The sequence below is a fragment of the Bos grunniens genome, chromosome 5 (genome assembly GCF_055505025.1).
Source record: "Bos grunniens cultivar Pamir isolate PY7600 chromosome 5, Bosgru_T2T1.0, whole genome shotgun sequence".
Classification (NCBI taxonomy): Eukaryota; Metazoa; Chordata; class Mammalia; order Artiodactyla; family Bovidae; genus Bos; species Bos grunniens.
The window spans coordinates 81,251,041-81,267,345 of NC_141169.1; the positions used below are offsets into that span (position 1 = coordinate 81,251,041).

General features: G+C 33.9%; 1 protein-coding gene across 2 annotated transcripts in view; it reads left to right on the forward strand.

The window, feature by feature from the left end:
• Positions 1 to 16,305, forward strand: part of ERGIC2 (ERGIC and golgi 2) — a 43,895-nt gene that overhangs the window by 18,428 nt on the left and 9,162 nt on the right. For both annotated transcript variants that reach the window (XM_086401554.1, XM_086401553.1), the window contains 5 exons: positions 2,379 to 2,419; positions 8,935 to 9,036; positions 10,116 to 10,211; positions 12,317 to 12,372; positions 13,205 to 13,303. In XM_086401554.1, coding sequence (XP_086257680.1) covers positions 8,936 to 9,036; positions 10,116 to 10,211; positions 12,317 to 12,372; positions 13,205 to 13,303 — 352 coding nt within the window. In that variant the 5' untranslated portion in view covers positions 2,379 to 2,419; position 8,935. The remainder of the gene's footprint in view (positions 1 to 2,378; positions 2,420 to 8,934; positions 9,037 to 10,115; positions 10,212 to 12,316; positions 12,373 to 13,204; positions 13,304 to 16,305) is intronic.

The following is a 16,305-nucleotide window of genomic DNA, read 5'->3' on the forward strand; positions in this document are numbered from 1 at the left end:
CTGTTTCTTTGAACATTGTGAGGATTTGAGGAAATATCATCTTGAGTTTATCCTCTGAAATTTATTCATGCTATTTTCTAGCAGTCTCTCCATATTCTGAGTGTCTGGCATTCTTCACGTTTATTAAGTCTCTGATTTTTTTTTTTTAATGTATATTTTTTCTGGATAGCTTGTCTCTCTAGCTAGATGCTAAACTCCTGAGAAGAAATTGCTTGACTTTTTCTTTTTTTCTAGCTCACAAAATGTAAAGCATAACACATTACAGAACTGGGGCAAGATCATTGATTATTCCATTGTAACAATTTATTCCATTTCTTTCAATCATTTGTAAATAGGAAAGTTTTATTTTAACTGTCATATAATAAAAGTCATGTCTTAGTCATAAAGCTGCTGCTGCTGCTGCTGCTGCTAAGTCACTTCAATCGTGTCTGACTCTGTGTGACACCGTAGACAGCAGCCCACCAGGCTCCCCTGTCCCTGGGATTCTCCAGGCAAGAGCACTGGAGTGGGTTGCCATTTCCTTCTCCAATGCATGAAAGTGAAAAGTGAAAGGGAAGACGCTCAGTCATATCCAACTTTTAGTGACCCCATGGACTGCAGCCTACCAGGCTCCTCCGTCCATGGGATTGTCCAGGAGAGAGTACTGGAGTAGGGTGCCATTGCCTTCTCCAAGTCATAAAGCTAGAAACTTTAAAATATGTATACTTCTTATATGTATACTTAAAAATTGTATACTTGTTGTCAGTAATTTTTAAAATGTTTAACAATGTTTTTGATAAGTATTCACTCCCTTGTCCTAATTTATATTAAAGTATTTGAAGATTATTAATGTAAAATTATTTGAGATAACTTACTTGTTTTTAAATTTTCACTCATTCTTTTAATATGCAGTCTGAATATAAAAATTCTAATAATTTTATAAATTTCTAAACCATGATCACATTATGCTATGTGATAGCTATTATTTATTTAAAGAAAAGAACCATTTTTAGGGATGTGAGAAAGTGAGAAATCTGAGAATTGGGCTTATACACTGACCCTTACTACCTGTGATTTTGAAAAAAAGTTTTTAACCTTTTGAGTTCTTTTTTATATATAAAAGAATAATAACAAACTCACAAGATTGTTATGAAGATTGAGATGTTAATTTAAGTAGCATGTGGCCTAGCCCAAAGCCACTCTGTGATTCCTTACCTGCTGTGTTAATCTGTTGTGTTACCTGCTGTGTTAATATGTTGAGCAGTTTGGGGATACCAAAGGAAAAATGGCATAGTCCCTGCTATCAACAGTTTTATTCACAGAGTAACTGGGGAGCAGGTGTATGTAGCCTTGTGTGTTGGCCTTGGTGTGTTTTTTAGATGTGAGCATTTTCTCTGTGTGCCATGGTATGAAAAGGTTGCAGGAGGAGTAACCAAAGTAATTTCATTGTAATCAGAAAGAGGGGGGCAATTTAACCTGGAACAAATGGTGTATAGAATTTAGACCGACTTTAGGGTCACAATTACAGGAGAGGAAGTCTCCAGGTTAACATAGTTAAATAACCAAAGGCACAGAATTAGAGCTGTTTGATGGAATGAGTGGTTAAGACCAAGAATTTGTAGAGAGTAGTATATTTAGGGCATGTTATGGGCGGCATCATTAATAATAATCATGAGTTAGAACGTAGAATTAATATGCCTAGTTATGAATTGTCTTTATAAATATCAAAGGTGGACTTGCTATTTGAAAATTAAATTATGAGTATTGCCACAAATTATGGGTATTGCCACAAACCATGAGAAGCTTGCCTTTTTCCTTCTGAGTCTACAAAATAACAAAATTTGTCTTTGAATTGATGAATATAGTGCCTAGATAACATTTCTTGAATTATTCTTTTTTGGTTAATACATTTGGGAATTACAGTATTACAGACATTGTTTAGCTTGTTTCAAAACTTGTTGATTTTATCTTGGTAAAATACCATGACAGAAACATAGGCTTTGGATGCTTGAATACTATACTTAAGCTGTATGAGTTTTTCATTTCTTCTTCTTTTTTAAATGCTTAAGTTTCTTGCTGGCATCATTTAAATGATTTTAAGCCGTAAATTATCATTTTGTATATGTGATAGATTGCATTGTATCCATTCCTATAAATGTAGGTTTCTATAACAGGAAAATATTTGCAGTTAGTAAAATTTCTGTGTACTACTTTTGAGTATAAGTATCATATATTTAAATTTATTAGTTTGACTTATGGAAGATTAAATGTAAATTATGAATACTTGTTTTTAACGGCACTATAAATTTGTTCCTTGCTCAAAGAAAATTGTTTTAAATTATAATATTAAAGCTGGGAGAAATTGACAGTTCTAGTGATTATGTTTTGTTTTATTTCAGGCAATATTTGATCTTTCACCACAGCAAAGAGAGTGGCAGAGGTAATAAGTAAACAAAGTATTGTGGTTCATAGAAATCTAGATCTTGCTTTGCTTATTTTGTCTACTGTGAATTATGTATAGATTCCTCTAGGCATTTGTTTGAATGAAATATTAACAGAATACAGTATATAATACAGTCTTTTCAATTTCAAGTTTTATCAAATCTTTGGAATGTCATATCTTTTCTCTAATCCACTTTGAACCATAAATACATTTTATTTTACATTTAAAATTGTATTATCTATTTAAATATTTTTAAAAGCATATGTGATCAAATTTGAATACAAAGGATATTAAGTGAAAATAGAAGCCTCCTTATCATTCTCTAAACCTAGTACCACTGACGAGTGCTAATAACCAGTTTTCTGTATGTGGCTGTATTTGCTTATGTTACTTTTTTCCTAATACAAATGGGGTCATTCTATACATCTATTTTATAACTTGCTTTTTACAACCTAACCTTATATTTTGGACATCTTCCCACTTAAGTATATACAGTGGTATATTTTATTGACAAACTATAATAGTTTTTGGATACTTATTGATGGGTATTTAGATTGCTTACAGGTTGCTAATATCAATGCTCAGTGAAAAGTCTTGAATCTAATTTCTCATGTGAATATATGTATATATTCCTTATGTACTTGTGTGAATATATGTATATAAAATTTCTAGAAATGAAATTTCTCTTTTAGATAATATTTAATGTTTTGATAAGTTGTCACACAAGGAAAAAACATTTGTAATGATGAGGTGGTTGTTAATTAAACTTATTGTGGTAATCATTTCACATTATATATGTTTATACCTTAATCTTATACAATGTTATATGCCAGTTATATATCAGTAAGATTGGTAAAAGATTTTGATAGATAATGCCAAATAGTTTGATTTATACTCCACAACTATGTGAGGGTACTTGTTTCTTTAACCTCACCAACAGTGGGTATAATCAGACGTTTTTAAAAAAATGTTTGCCATTTTGATGGGTGAAAACTGATAATGCACTTTTAAATTAGCATTTCTTTATAAATAAGCTGAATATCTTTGAATTTTTTTTTCCCGTTTGTATCTTTGTATGAAACTCCTTGTTCATGCCACATGCCAATTTTGCTTGGTCATTGGGTTTCTTCTTACTACTGTTAAAAGAGTTCTTTGTATATTAAAGAAATTACTTTTTTATGGTAAATGGTTACTGCATCCCATCTCTGTCCTTTCTTTTTGGTTTCTAGGCTGTGTCTTGTGTTTAAAAAGGCATTAACTAATTTAAGATTATTAAAAAATAAATTTTTTTACTCATCCTTTTCTTTCTTTTTAGTCCCTAAGTATTGGTTCATTTCAAATGCCTTTTTCTTTTAAAAACACTTTCATTGTTTGGAGAGATTAAAAAATTTTTTTTTTTTTACGTATAACTAAATCACTTTACAGTACACCTGGAACTAACATAACATTGTAAATCAACTTCTGGTATAAAGTAAAAAAAATTAAATTATAATACCATTATTGCACCTTAACAAACTAACAATAAATGTTTTATATCATCATATTACGATTTAGTATCCAAACTTCCCCCAATTGTCCTTTAAATTTTACATCATTTGTTTGACTCAGGATCCAAACTGCATCATTGAATTGGTTAATGATGCTTCCATTTTTTTTAATGGACAGATTCTCCCACCATATCTTCTTCCCTTTTGCAGTTTTTTTGTTTAGGAAATTGAATCATTTGTCCTGTAGAAGTTACACAGTTTGGGTTTTGCTGATTGTATTCCTAGGTTATTACTATACAAGCTCCTCAGGACTGTGTGTTTCTTGTAAATTAGTAGTTCTAGAGGTTTGGTCAGATTCACGTTTGATTTTGTGCCAAGAATACATTATGGGTGATGCAGTGGCCTTCCATCAAAAAACACGTAATGTCTCTTGATCTGTCCCTTTGAGAAGTGAGCAGCCTGTAATAATCATAGTCCAGATCCACACATTTTGTTAGAGGTTACAAAATGGTAATATTCTAAACCTACCAGTAGTTTTCATTTTTTAACTGAAAATGTTTCTATAAAGAGAAACCTTCATCATGATGTACACTCTACATAGGAAAAGAAAGATAACAGATTCTTCCCCTTTTACAGCCAACTTTCGAAATACTCTAATCACCAAAGGTGACAAGTGGGTTTTGTTGCTCTTGTTACTGTCTTTGGCATATAGTTGAAACAAATTAGTTGAACAAAATAACTTAATGTTTTGGTGTCTCTGGGCTTCTAGACCTTTTAGTAGAGAGCTGTCCAGGAATGAAATGTATTACTTTATTCTAGAAATGTTAAAAGTTATAAGTCTGCTTTCATGTGGAATTTTATTCAGTGTTCAAAACTAGTAATAAGTGAGAGACAACACTGTGTTTTTACTGTTAAAATTATAAATATGTTCCAGCGTGCAGTTTTCTATTTTCCATCATAGTGCACTTTTTCATATCCCTTCATCTATGGAATATTAGCTCGGGTTTTTACTGGCCTATTTGAGGCTCACACACACACACACACACACACACACATGGTTTGTTGTCATCAAGCTCTTTTCCCACTGCCCAAGCACTAAAATTTGAACTCTGGAAATATATGACATGCAAAAATATGAAGGTTTCAATTTCTGCTAGCATTAGATATAAAGTTTTTGAGTCTCTGTACATACATATATCTAAAGATGAAATCTGACCTCTTGAAGCTTCCTAAATTATTTGTGTTCTGCTTCCAAACAAATATTTGTGAATGGACTACAGATGCCTAAGGCCTAACAACCTTAATAATGTGCATACCAAAATGTTCTTTTCCTACAGAATTTGCTAAAAGATATTTAAGTTTTCTTTGATTTGTTCTGCTTTCTTAAATATTTAGGATCCCAACTAATCTTTTTCATCTCTCACTTGCCCTTCTAGAAAATGTTTATTATTATATCATGATAGTATGTAAAATATATTCTGATTTATATTTGCTTCTTCAGGTGTTTGTTTATAATTTTTCAAAATTATTTATGTATGTTTATATATGTTTAAAAACTTTTTATGAGTATTTTTAGTTTCACACCAAATTTGAGTGAAAACTATAGAGTTCCCAAATATCCCCTGTCCCTTCATATGCATGGCCTCCACCATTATCAGTATCCTGCACCAGAGTGGTACATTTCTTCCAGTTTATGCACCAATATGAATACATCCTTATTGCCCAGAGTCTGAAGTTTACATTAGAGTTCTTAGAGTCTTAGAGATGTACATTCTGAGTTTTAACAGATACCTAATGACATATACCCACCATTATAGTATATGTATTTTTGCTGCCCTGAAAATCCTGTTTTGTCTGTTCATCCTTCCTTCCCCTCTGGGTTATAAATTTTGTACTAGCTGAGTTTGAGTTCTAATATAGATGACTTTGGATGTTAGTTATATAAAGGTATAGAGTTAAAGTAGGTGAAATAGGATTATATCTAAAGATACAAAGTTATTGTTAAAAATGGTAGAAATAGAAGTAATACTTTTATTCTTGGTCTTGTTGTTCAGAATAAGTAATTTCATGAATTTAGTTTAAAAAAATGTCTTCAAGCAACTCTGTTTTATTTTGGCTAAGTATATTTAAAAAGAAAATCTAAGCATGAGTTCTCAAATGTATACTAAGCTCTCTATAATCCTATATCTTATATGCTGATACTTTTTTTAAAAATTATAGGTAGAATGTAATATTTTGTTTAGAATGGTCATGTCATAGAATAAAGTTCAGGTTACTTCGGGAAAGGCAGATACTAGGTGATGTTAAATTTCACTGTGGCCTAATTTGTACTGAGAATTGGAAGCTCATGTTGTAGATTTATACCCCAGTCATCTCCACTTTTTAGTTCAGTTGCTCACTTGCGTCTGACTCTTTGCGGCCCACAACTGAAGCATGCCAGGCTGCTTCCCTGTCTATCACCAACTCCTGGAGCTTGCTCAGATTCATGTCCTTTGAGTCAGTGATGCCATCCAAACTTGTCCCCTTCTCCTGCCTTCAGTCTTTCCCACAATCATGGTCTTTCCAGTCAGTCAGTTCTTCGCAACAGGTGGCCAAAGTATTGGAGCTTCAGCTTCAGCATCAGTCCTTCCAGTGAATATTAGGACTGATTTCCTTTAGGATTGACTAGTGCGATCTCCTGGCAGTCCAAGGGACTCTCAAGAGTCTTCTCCAATGCCACAGTTCAAAAGCATCAATTCTTTGATGCTCAGCTTTTTTTATACTCCAACTTTCACATCCATACATGACTGCTGGAAAAACCATAGCTTGGAATAAACAGATGTTTGTCAGTAAAGTAATGTCTCTCTTTTTCAATATGCTGTCTAGGTAGGTCATAGCTTTTCTTCCAAGGAGCAAGCGTCTTCTAATTTCATGGTTGGAGTCATCATCTGCAGTGATTTTGGAGCCCAAGGAAAGAAAGTCTGTCACTGTTTCCATTGTTTCCCCATCTATTTGCCATGAAGTGATGGGACTGGATGCCATGATCTTAGTTTTCTGAATGTTGAATTTTAAGCCAACTTTTTCACTCTCCTCTTTCACTTTCATCAAGAGGCTCTTCAGTTCCTCTGCTTTCTGCCACAAGCATGGTTTCATCTGCATATCTGAGGCTATTGATATTTCTCCCAGGAATCTTGATTCTAGCTTGTGCTTCATCCAGCCCAGAATTTTGCATGATATGCTCTGCATGTAAGTTAAATAAGCAAGGTGACAGTATACAGCCATGACGTATTCCTTCCCCAAATTTGAACCAGTGCGTTGTTCCATGTCCAGTTCTAACTATTGTATTGCTTCTTGACCTGCATACAGATTTCTCAGGTGGCAGGTCAGGTGGTCTGTTATTCCCATCTCTTGAAGAATTTTCCACAGTTTGTTGTGATCCGCATAGTCAAAGGCTTTAGCATAGTCAATAAAGCAGAAGCAGATGTTCTTCTGAAATTCTCTTGCTTTTTCTATGGTCCAGTGCATGTTGGCAATTTGATCTCTGGTTCCTCTGCCTTTTCTAAACTTGAACATCTGAAAGTTCTCGGTACATGTACTATTGAGACTGAACTTGGAGAAATTTGAGCATTACTTTACTAGCATGTGACATGAGTGCAATTGTGCGGTAGTTTGAACATTCTTTTGCATTACCTTTCTTTGGATTGGAATGAAAACTGACCTTTTCAGTCCTGTGGCCATTTCTGAGTTTTCCAAATTTGTTTGCATATTGAGTGAAACATTTTCACAGCATCATCTTTTAGGATTTGAAATAGCTCAACTGGAATTCCATCACCTCCACCAGCTTTGTTTGTAGTGATGCTTTCTAAGGCCCACTTGCCTTCGCACTCCAGGATGTCTGGCTCTAGGTGAATGATCACAACACCATCATGGTTTTCTGGGTCATGAAGATCTTTTTTGTATAGTTCTTTGTGTTCTTGCCACCTCTTCTTAATATCTTCTGCCTCTGTTAGATTTCTGCCCTTTATTGTGCTCATCTTTGCATGAAATGTTCCCTTGGTATCTCTAATTATCTTGAAGAGATCTCCAGTCTTTCCCGTTCTATTGTTTTCCTCTATTTCTTTGCATTAATCACTTAGGAAAGCTTTCCTCTCTCTCCTTGCTGTTCTTTGGAACTCTGCATTCAGATGGATATATGTTTTCTTTTCTCTTTTTGCCTTTCGCTTCTCTTCTTTGCTCAGCTATTTGTAAGGCCTCATCAGACAACCATTTTGCCCTTTTGCATTTCTTTTTCTTGGGGATGGTTTTGATCACCATCTCCTGTACAATGTTCTCTATCCAGAGTTCCTCAGGCACTCTGCCTATCAGATCTAATCTCTTGAATCTATTTGTCACTTCCACTGTTCGTTGCTCATTCGTGTCCGACTCTTTGTGACCCCACGGGCTGTAGCCCACCAGGCTCCTCAGTCCATGGGATTCTCCAGGCAAGAATACTGGAGTGGGTTGCCATGCCCTTCTCCAGGGAATATTCCCGACCCAGGTATCGAACCTTTGTCTCCTGCATTGCTGGCAGATTCTTTACCATCTGAGCCACGAATGAAGCCCCCAAGTCTGTTATTTGACCCTGTATTTGTCCTGTTCTTTTTATCTATAACACTTTATTCAGTATCTGACAAAAGCTAATTTTGTGATTGCTGCATATGTGCATGAAGAATGAATTTAGATATTCAGATGAACAGAAAGTCTTTCTCGGTGGCCCTCATTCCACCTGTGATGGACATATAAACAGGATCCACACGCTCATTATTTGTAGAAATAGACAGGATTAGGGACCCCAGCTTTTAGACCTCTAGCCACACTACCTCTCTTTTCTTACTTTCCAGGAAATGACCAAAGAATACTTGGAATTTTATTTTAGAATAAGTTTCTGTAATAATAAATATATGACTTAGCTAAGTTAACTAGCCATTGTTATTTTTCAAATACTGTTGACTTTCTCTTTGTGTCTTATTGTATTTTTAAACTGTTGCTTGTTTGTTTTGTATTTAGGATGCTACAGCTATTTCAGAGTAGACTGCAAGAAGAACATTCACTTCAAGATGTGGTATTTAAAAGTGTTTTTAAAAGTGCATCAACAGCACTTCCACCAAGGTGAGATGTGTATTTTAACTGTGAGACTATTTACTAAGGATTTACTGTGACATGATTTAGTAATGGTTTAGTTCTCTGAATCTCCTAGTTCCTAGAGAAAATATAATCATTCTGTATGATGAAGATGCTTTTTTAATTCTTGAATTTATGGCCAGTGATATTGATCAGGATTATCATAAATAATAATATTTTTATTTAATTTTTCTCTTTTATGTGTGTATGGTATACCTTCATATAAAATTGTACTAAGTTTTAAGAACAAATTAATTGCATTTACCATTATGGTGATGTATAAACTTTGGTTAGGAATTTCATGTTTTTATGTTACTTTTGTCTCTTTTATAGATTAGAAGAGCTGATATTTGGAAATGCTATTGTCATAAAAATGATTATTTAAATTTAAAACTATATAGAGGTTTTACATTTGTTGAGGAAGAAAATGTTCTTATGTATATGAAGTTAAGTGTCATGCCCTTCCCTTACCTCATTCTTTTTCCCATGCCTTCCTATCTCCGAAAGTACCAGAAACAAATGATGAAAGAGTCTTTGTTGGACTAATAATTCTTTACTTTTCATTTTTCTTCTCTCATTAGATTTAGTGTTCTGATTAAATTTGAATAACTATGAAATTTTAGGTTTGTGTAAATATATATTCAATAGTTGGGCTTTCCTGGTGGCTAAGATAGTAATATCTACTTGCAGTGTAAGAGACCTGGGTTCAATCCCTGGGTTGGGAAGATCCCCTGGAGAATGAAATGGCAACCCACTCCAGTATTCTTTCTCGGCGAATCCCATGGACAGAGGAGCCTGAGGGCTACAGTCCGTGGGGTTGCAAAGAGCCAGACACAATTGAGCAACTAACACTTTGATTTACTTTTCACTTTTATATATATATTTTTTCATTTTTGTAGTTTTTAAAAATAAATGTTTAGATTTCAAAAAACTGCTATTCTGCTTTTGACATTTAGAACATTACGTAAAATTGATCTTTAGGAGTTTTTTTCCTCTATAAAATTTCCTCACCAGTAAATGATAACTACTGACTATGCTGTAAGTAATTGTAATGTATCTTGTAACAGGGAAGATGATTCATCACAGCCTCCAGATGCTTGCAGAATTCGTGGTCATCTGTATGTCAATAAAGTAGCAGGGAATTTTCACATAACTGTGGGCAAGTATGTTCTTTTCACTTGCTGAAAATACTTTAGACAAGTTGGCAGTTTGGTTAAAAGTCAGATCTTTGCTAATTGAATAATATCTAACAACTAAAGGACTCTTCAAATGTGTATTTTTGATGTCTTCAGATTGTTTTGGCCTTCAGCCTCAGGATAGAGAAGACTACTGACTTTAAAAACTTCTACTTTAAAACAAAAGGATACCAGTCATGTTATCTTTCATATATTAAAGTATAGAAAATATAGGTAAATGTGAATTAAAACCTTCAGCTTGCCAAGTGTTGGTAACAAACCTCTTACTTAGACATTTCGTTAATTTGTTCGTTTTGTTGGATGATATCAGGTTTTTTGTTTTTCCTTTCAGTGATTCTCATCAAAATGGAATCCCTAATTCAAGACAATATTTTGATGTAGGTAGAAATGTGTCTGGGATAAGGTTAAATTAGGTGAATGTTAAAGAAAAATCTCAGACCACCTGCCTTTATGAACAGAACCCAGCACAGAAACTGTCATATGGTAAACACCTGGTAAATTTCTGAATAAATAGATTCTCTGATTATCTCTTCCCTCTTTCTTTGCTTCTTTCCCTCCCTTCTCTCCTCCTAGCTAGTTTCAGAGCTGAACAGTTGTTCATTGTGAAAAACATTTCTTGAGTATTTGCTACATGGCAAAGTACCATGCTACATACTATAGATTAAACAGTGAAAACCAGAGAAAGGGTTTGCCCTTACGATGCTGACATTCTATGAGAGAATCTGAACTTTAAACAGTGAATTACACTAATAATTACTTAATTATAGTTGTAGCTATAAAGGAAAACTGTGGCTGATAAAAAACTGTATAACAAGGTTGCTGGTCTACTCTGCAAATCAGTGGAGGCTTTATTGAAGAAAACCTTTGAACACTAATGGATGATTCAACATTTTATATGTAAAGGAGAGAATAGCATCTAGGCTGAAGGAAAGGTCATAAAACAGGAAAGAGCATGGCTGGATGGATATTTTTTTTAATGTACAGAGAAAACATTAGACTTTGTTTCCGTGTTTACAGTGATCAGGTCGAGCATTGCTTTGTTTTTGTTATCCCACTCCTCTTAACATTCATGTTTTGTTACTGTCGCCAGGAGCTATTCTCCCCATTCCCAACCTGTAGATGGAAACCTTAGAACTTCTTTGTATCATGTAGTCCAACAGATAATTGTTGGCTCAAAGAAATTTAGAAGAGTTTATTGCATCTCTGGATACAAACAAAATATCCTATTCCAAAATTAACTGAAAGAGGGAAACTGACAAATATATTTGGAACCTCTATATTTTGCCCTTTTTTCTTAATTTCATTAAGAACATTCTTAATTTCATCACACATCTTTCTGTGTGATAATTCACACGTTCAGTAAGAGAGGTAAAACGGAAAATCATTTGATTTGTATCCTATCCATATCATATCTGGGATTTTGAAAATAAGGAATGCCAACTCTAAAGCCCAATTAAGCAAATTGTTCTCTCCCAGAAAAAATACCTGGATTCCAAAAAAAAAAAATGCAACAACCTAGATTCCATAAAAGTACTCAGTTACTACTATTATAATTTGAAGTTTATTAGTACGTTTGTGAAAATTTGTTTTCTCTCTTGTTATGTAACTACATGATATTTTCAGTTTTGCATCTTGACCCACAGACCTAAAATATTTACTGTCTAGGTCTTTTCAGGTGGCTCAGTGGTGATGAATCCACCTGCCAGTGCAAGAGACATGGGTTCAGTCTCTGGGTCAGGAAGATCCCCTGGAGAAGGAAACAGCAACCCACTCCAATATTTCTGCCTGGAAAATCCCATGGGCAGAGAAATCTGGCAGGCTGCAGTCCATGGGGTCACAGAAGAGTTGGATATGACTTAGCAACTAAAACAATAACAACTTTACAGAAAATGTTTGCTAACCCCCAGTTTATGGCATCGAGATAAATAGATTGAACTACTTAAATCATAGGTCAAGTATGTTATATTATTTAATTCTAAGAAAATCATATAGTTTAGGAAGGACCTGCTTTCTGATTTTAATTCATTATGTATTTAAATGTTATTACTTTAATCTTTTTTCCCTCCTTTCAGGGCAATTCCACATCCCCGAGGTCATGCACACTTGGCAGCACTTGTCAACCATGACTGTAAGCAGTTTTTGAAATTTCTTTCTGGGACGATATCCTTGGGAAAAGTTTGTTTTTAAATTTTTAGTGCAGGTACAAGGTGGGGCTTTGATAGTGGGCTGCTCTGAAAGAAGATATCTACAGGAGAAAATAAATGATCGAACTTAATGACTAATCCATTTTCTCTTGTCTTTAAGCTACCTATAATTCTATTTAGTCATAGCTCAGAAGTTGCTGAGGTTAGGGGAAGAGCCTTAGTGTCCTTTTTATCACTTAGTACACATTTCTGTTAATTTTTACAATAATGAAGAGAATATATTTGAAGTTTCCATATGTAAATTTAAATAGGGATATTTACACATGGATATAAAGTATTCAAGTTAGTGTCATGTAATGGTTATCATAAAATTTAGTTTTTAAAGTCTCTGCTGGAGAATAAAAACAAGTAATAAATTCCATAAAAAACAAATTTGGTCGCATTTAGCAGTGATGTGTATTAAAAATATATCTGATCAGTTTCATGGACATCACCCCAGTTCTTCTAACAACACCGTTCTGTTTCTATATGATGATTTGGACTAGAAAAGAATTATATTTTTGGTTATCAGAATTAGATGTTGTATTATTTCTTAGATGTTAATTTGTATATAAGTATGAAATTTGTGATATAGCATTCCTATGTATTCATATACATTTTTCTCAAAATAATGTGGTTTTAAATACAGTATTAATCATACCACCAGATTTTAGATACTTTCATTTGAGAATAGATAAGAATGTGAACTAGTCTGTAACATGTAGTTTTAAATAATTTAATGTCTCTACTTAATAGTTTTATTTTTTTGCTTCTTAGCTTACAACTTTTCTCACAGAATAGATCATTTGTCTTTTGGAGAACTTGTTCCTGGAATTATTAATCCTTTAGATGGAACTGAAAAAATTGCATTAGATCGTAAGTATTTAAAAATTACTGTTGGAATTTGCATGTAGGCAAATTGTTCTTGTAACTTTGATAAAACATTTTAATTAATTCTTTTCCTAACCCCCTTGTAACAGATAAACAAATCTTTTAAGTGGTTTAAATGGTTGATAATCATTAAGTGACAATGTTTTGTGGAGAGAATGTCCTAGTAGTGGATGAATTTGAATGTTAAAAATGTACCATGAAACAGAATAAGGAATTAGTCAAAAGTAAGCAGAACAAGGAGTAGAATTTAAAAGCTCTCCAAATGTATGAAAGGTTAGTGTAAGAGGGTATAACTGCTTTTCCATATTCAACAAAGAAAGAATAAAAGAAAATTTGAACATTATAAGAAGAATTTCTTTGTTTTTATAGATTCAGAGTTCTAAAATGCATGCTATGCTTACCATATCAGAAACCTCTCTGGAGAAGTTTACAAACATCAGAAACCTAGAGTTTTTCTAGAATGGTTTGTTGTTAATACAGAAGTAGTACAGATATCTTTTATAACTGTTTGTTTTAACCATCTGTTCAAACCAAATATAAATAGATTATTTTCTTAAGTTTTGTAGCAAGTTATCAGTTCTCATATTTCCTGAAGATTTTTGGTTGCTTTTCTTCTTAAATACTCATATTGTGTGACTTACCTTGAGGACTTCTAAAGCTTCCTGTGCTTTCATTTTGCAAAAGAAGTCTAGCCTCTGCAAAATTAATTAAGGATTTTGTTTTTTTAAATTCAAATAGATTTATTAATGTACAGTATTTTACTCTGTTAGCACAGTGTTGTAATCAGATACATTAAAGATGTTTTATTTAGAATATTCACATTCATGAGTATTATATGTTTCTGTTTGGGAATGTTTCACTTAAGGAAACTTGAAACATGTGAGTAGAAACATTCTGAGAGTTATAAGCTTTGTTCTCTGTAACCTCATGTTAAGTATATGTTCATTCCACACCGAAATACATTAATTATTACCTGAGGTGCTCATTTGAAACATGTTGGTTAATACTTTGTTTCAGGATCCTAAAATGAACTATAAATTTTTATAAGGAAGCAGATTTAAATATGAACAGATTAATTTTCAAAAGACTCTTGAAGTTTACTTGTTCCTAAATTCAGGGAGACTAAGGTGTTTAGAGTTATTTCGTAAAATGCCATGAGATGAATGTCAGCAGGTTTTCAAATCTTTAAAGCAAGTATGCTCTTCTCCTGCCTAATATATATTCTATTGGGCCTCTCTTTCAAAAAAGAAAAAAAAAAATTCAGCATCACAGATCCGGTGGGTTCAGGGAACTGCCCTCTCTGATGTAGGAGTTTTCAAGGGATTACTTAGCAGTGACATCTTTAATGCTGTGCCGATTTGGACAGCAAATCTTGCAACAAAATGTAATGCAACAGCATTTTCTGCCTTGCCTGGTCATTAAGTTATCTAGCAGTCTTATATATTAGACAGTCTGTAGCTTAAAAAGCTCTGGTGTTTCTTTGACCCTCATGGGTTATTATTCATTGCACTGGTACTTCACTCCTCATGGTAGGGGATTTCATTTGTCTCTCCTTTTTTCCTACAAGTCTTAATTTTCCCACACATGTGTACAGCATTGGTTGTAACCTTACCACTCTCAATTTCATCTTTTTTCATAAATACTTAACACTTAAACACCTATCATTTTCATGTTGCTATTTTTGTTTATCATAAATAGAGTTATGAAACATCTAAAAAAATAAGCACAAATTGAGCAGTTCACTTCATATCAAAGAACAACTCAAAGGATGAAAGCTCAGCTGACAAGCCAGTTATTGGTGGTAGACAAAGTTGACACCCTCTTGCTCTAATATTATCTGTGTTAATATTTAGGATTTAAATTGAAATGTATAATAGAAGAACTGGTCAAAAACTGTTGGTGTTTTTGAAGGTGATAGTGGTACAAGCATTAGGTGAAATAAATGGTGAGGCTGAAACAGTCTTTGGTTTATTTTGTCAGAAACTTATCTAATGTTACTGTCAAACAGACCATTACTCTTACTTTTCCCTTCTATCTATAGTTTTACCTTTCCTTCTTCTACTCTGAATTATGCTGAGATAAGAGACTAAAAAATTGAATTGATGGAAATAAAAATTTATTCATGCTGAGCAAAAGAAGCAAGACACGCCAAAGTACATACATATACTTCCATTCATATGAAATTCTGGAATAGGCAAAACTAGTGTGTAACAATAGAAGGTAGGTTAGTGGTTGGCCTAGGCCAGATATGGAGGGAATGGACTGAAAGGGATTCAAAGGAACTTTGGCGGGTGATTTTCATAGACAATTATTACCATATGATGTGAAATATGTCACAAACATAATGAGGCCCTATCACTTACCTAGCTGAAATTATAGATAGGTATATCTAGTTCTGGAGAAGGCAGTGGCAACCCTCTCCAGTACTCTTGCCTGGAAAATCCCAGGGACGGAGGAGCCTGGTAGGCTGCAGTCCATGGGGTCACGAAGAGTCGGACATGACTGAACGACTTCACTTTCGCTTTTCACTTTCATGCATTGGAGAAGGAAATGGCAATCCACTCCCGTGCTCTTGCCTGGAGAATCCCAGGGACGGTGGAGCGTGGTGGGCTGCTGTCTATGGGGTCGCACAGAGTCAGACACGACTGAAGCGACTTAGCAGCAGGAGCATATCTAGTTCTAAATTTTCTAGAGTGTAAGACCTAGAGAATTAACATTGCTTTTTATTATGTGAATTGTTTAAAATCAATAGTTAGTAATATATGCTTTTTCTGACATATTAAACCTAGAAAAGCTTAATGACTATATAATCCCTTTAATTACATAGTGACCCCAGGCCATCATTGAGTAGCTTCTTTTTTTACCTGCTATCGTATTGATTCTTTGTATTTATCCAAAGACTACATTTTGATTCATTTGCCTGAGTGGTACATGCTTACTCACTCAGTCATGTTGGACTCTTTGTGACCCCATGGACTAGCCCACCA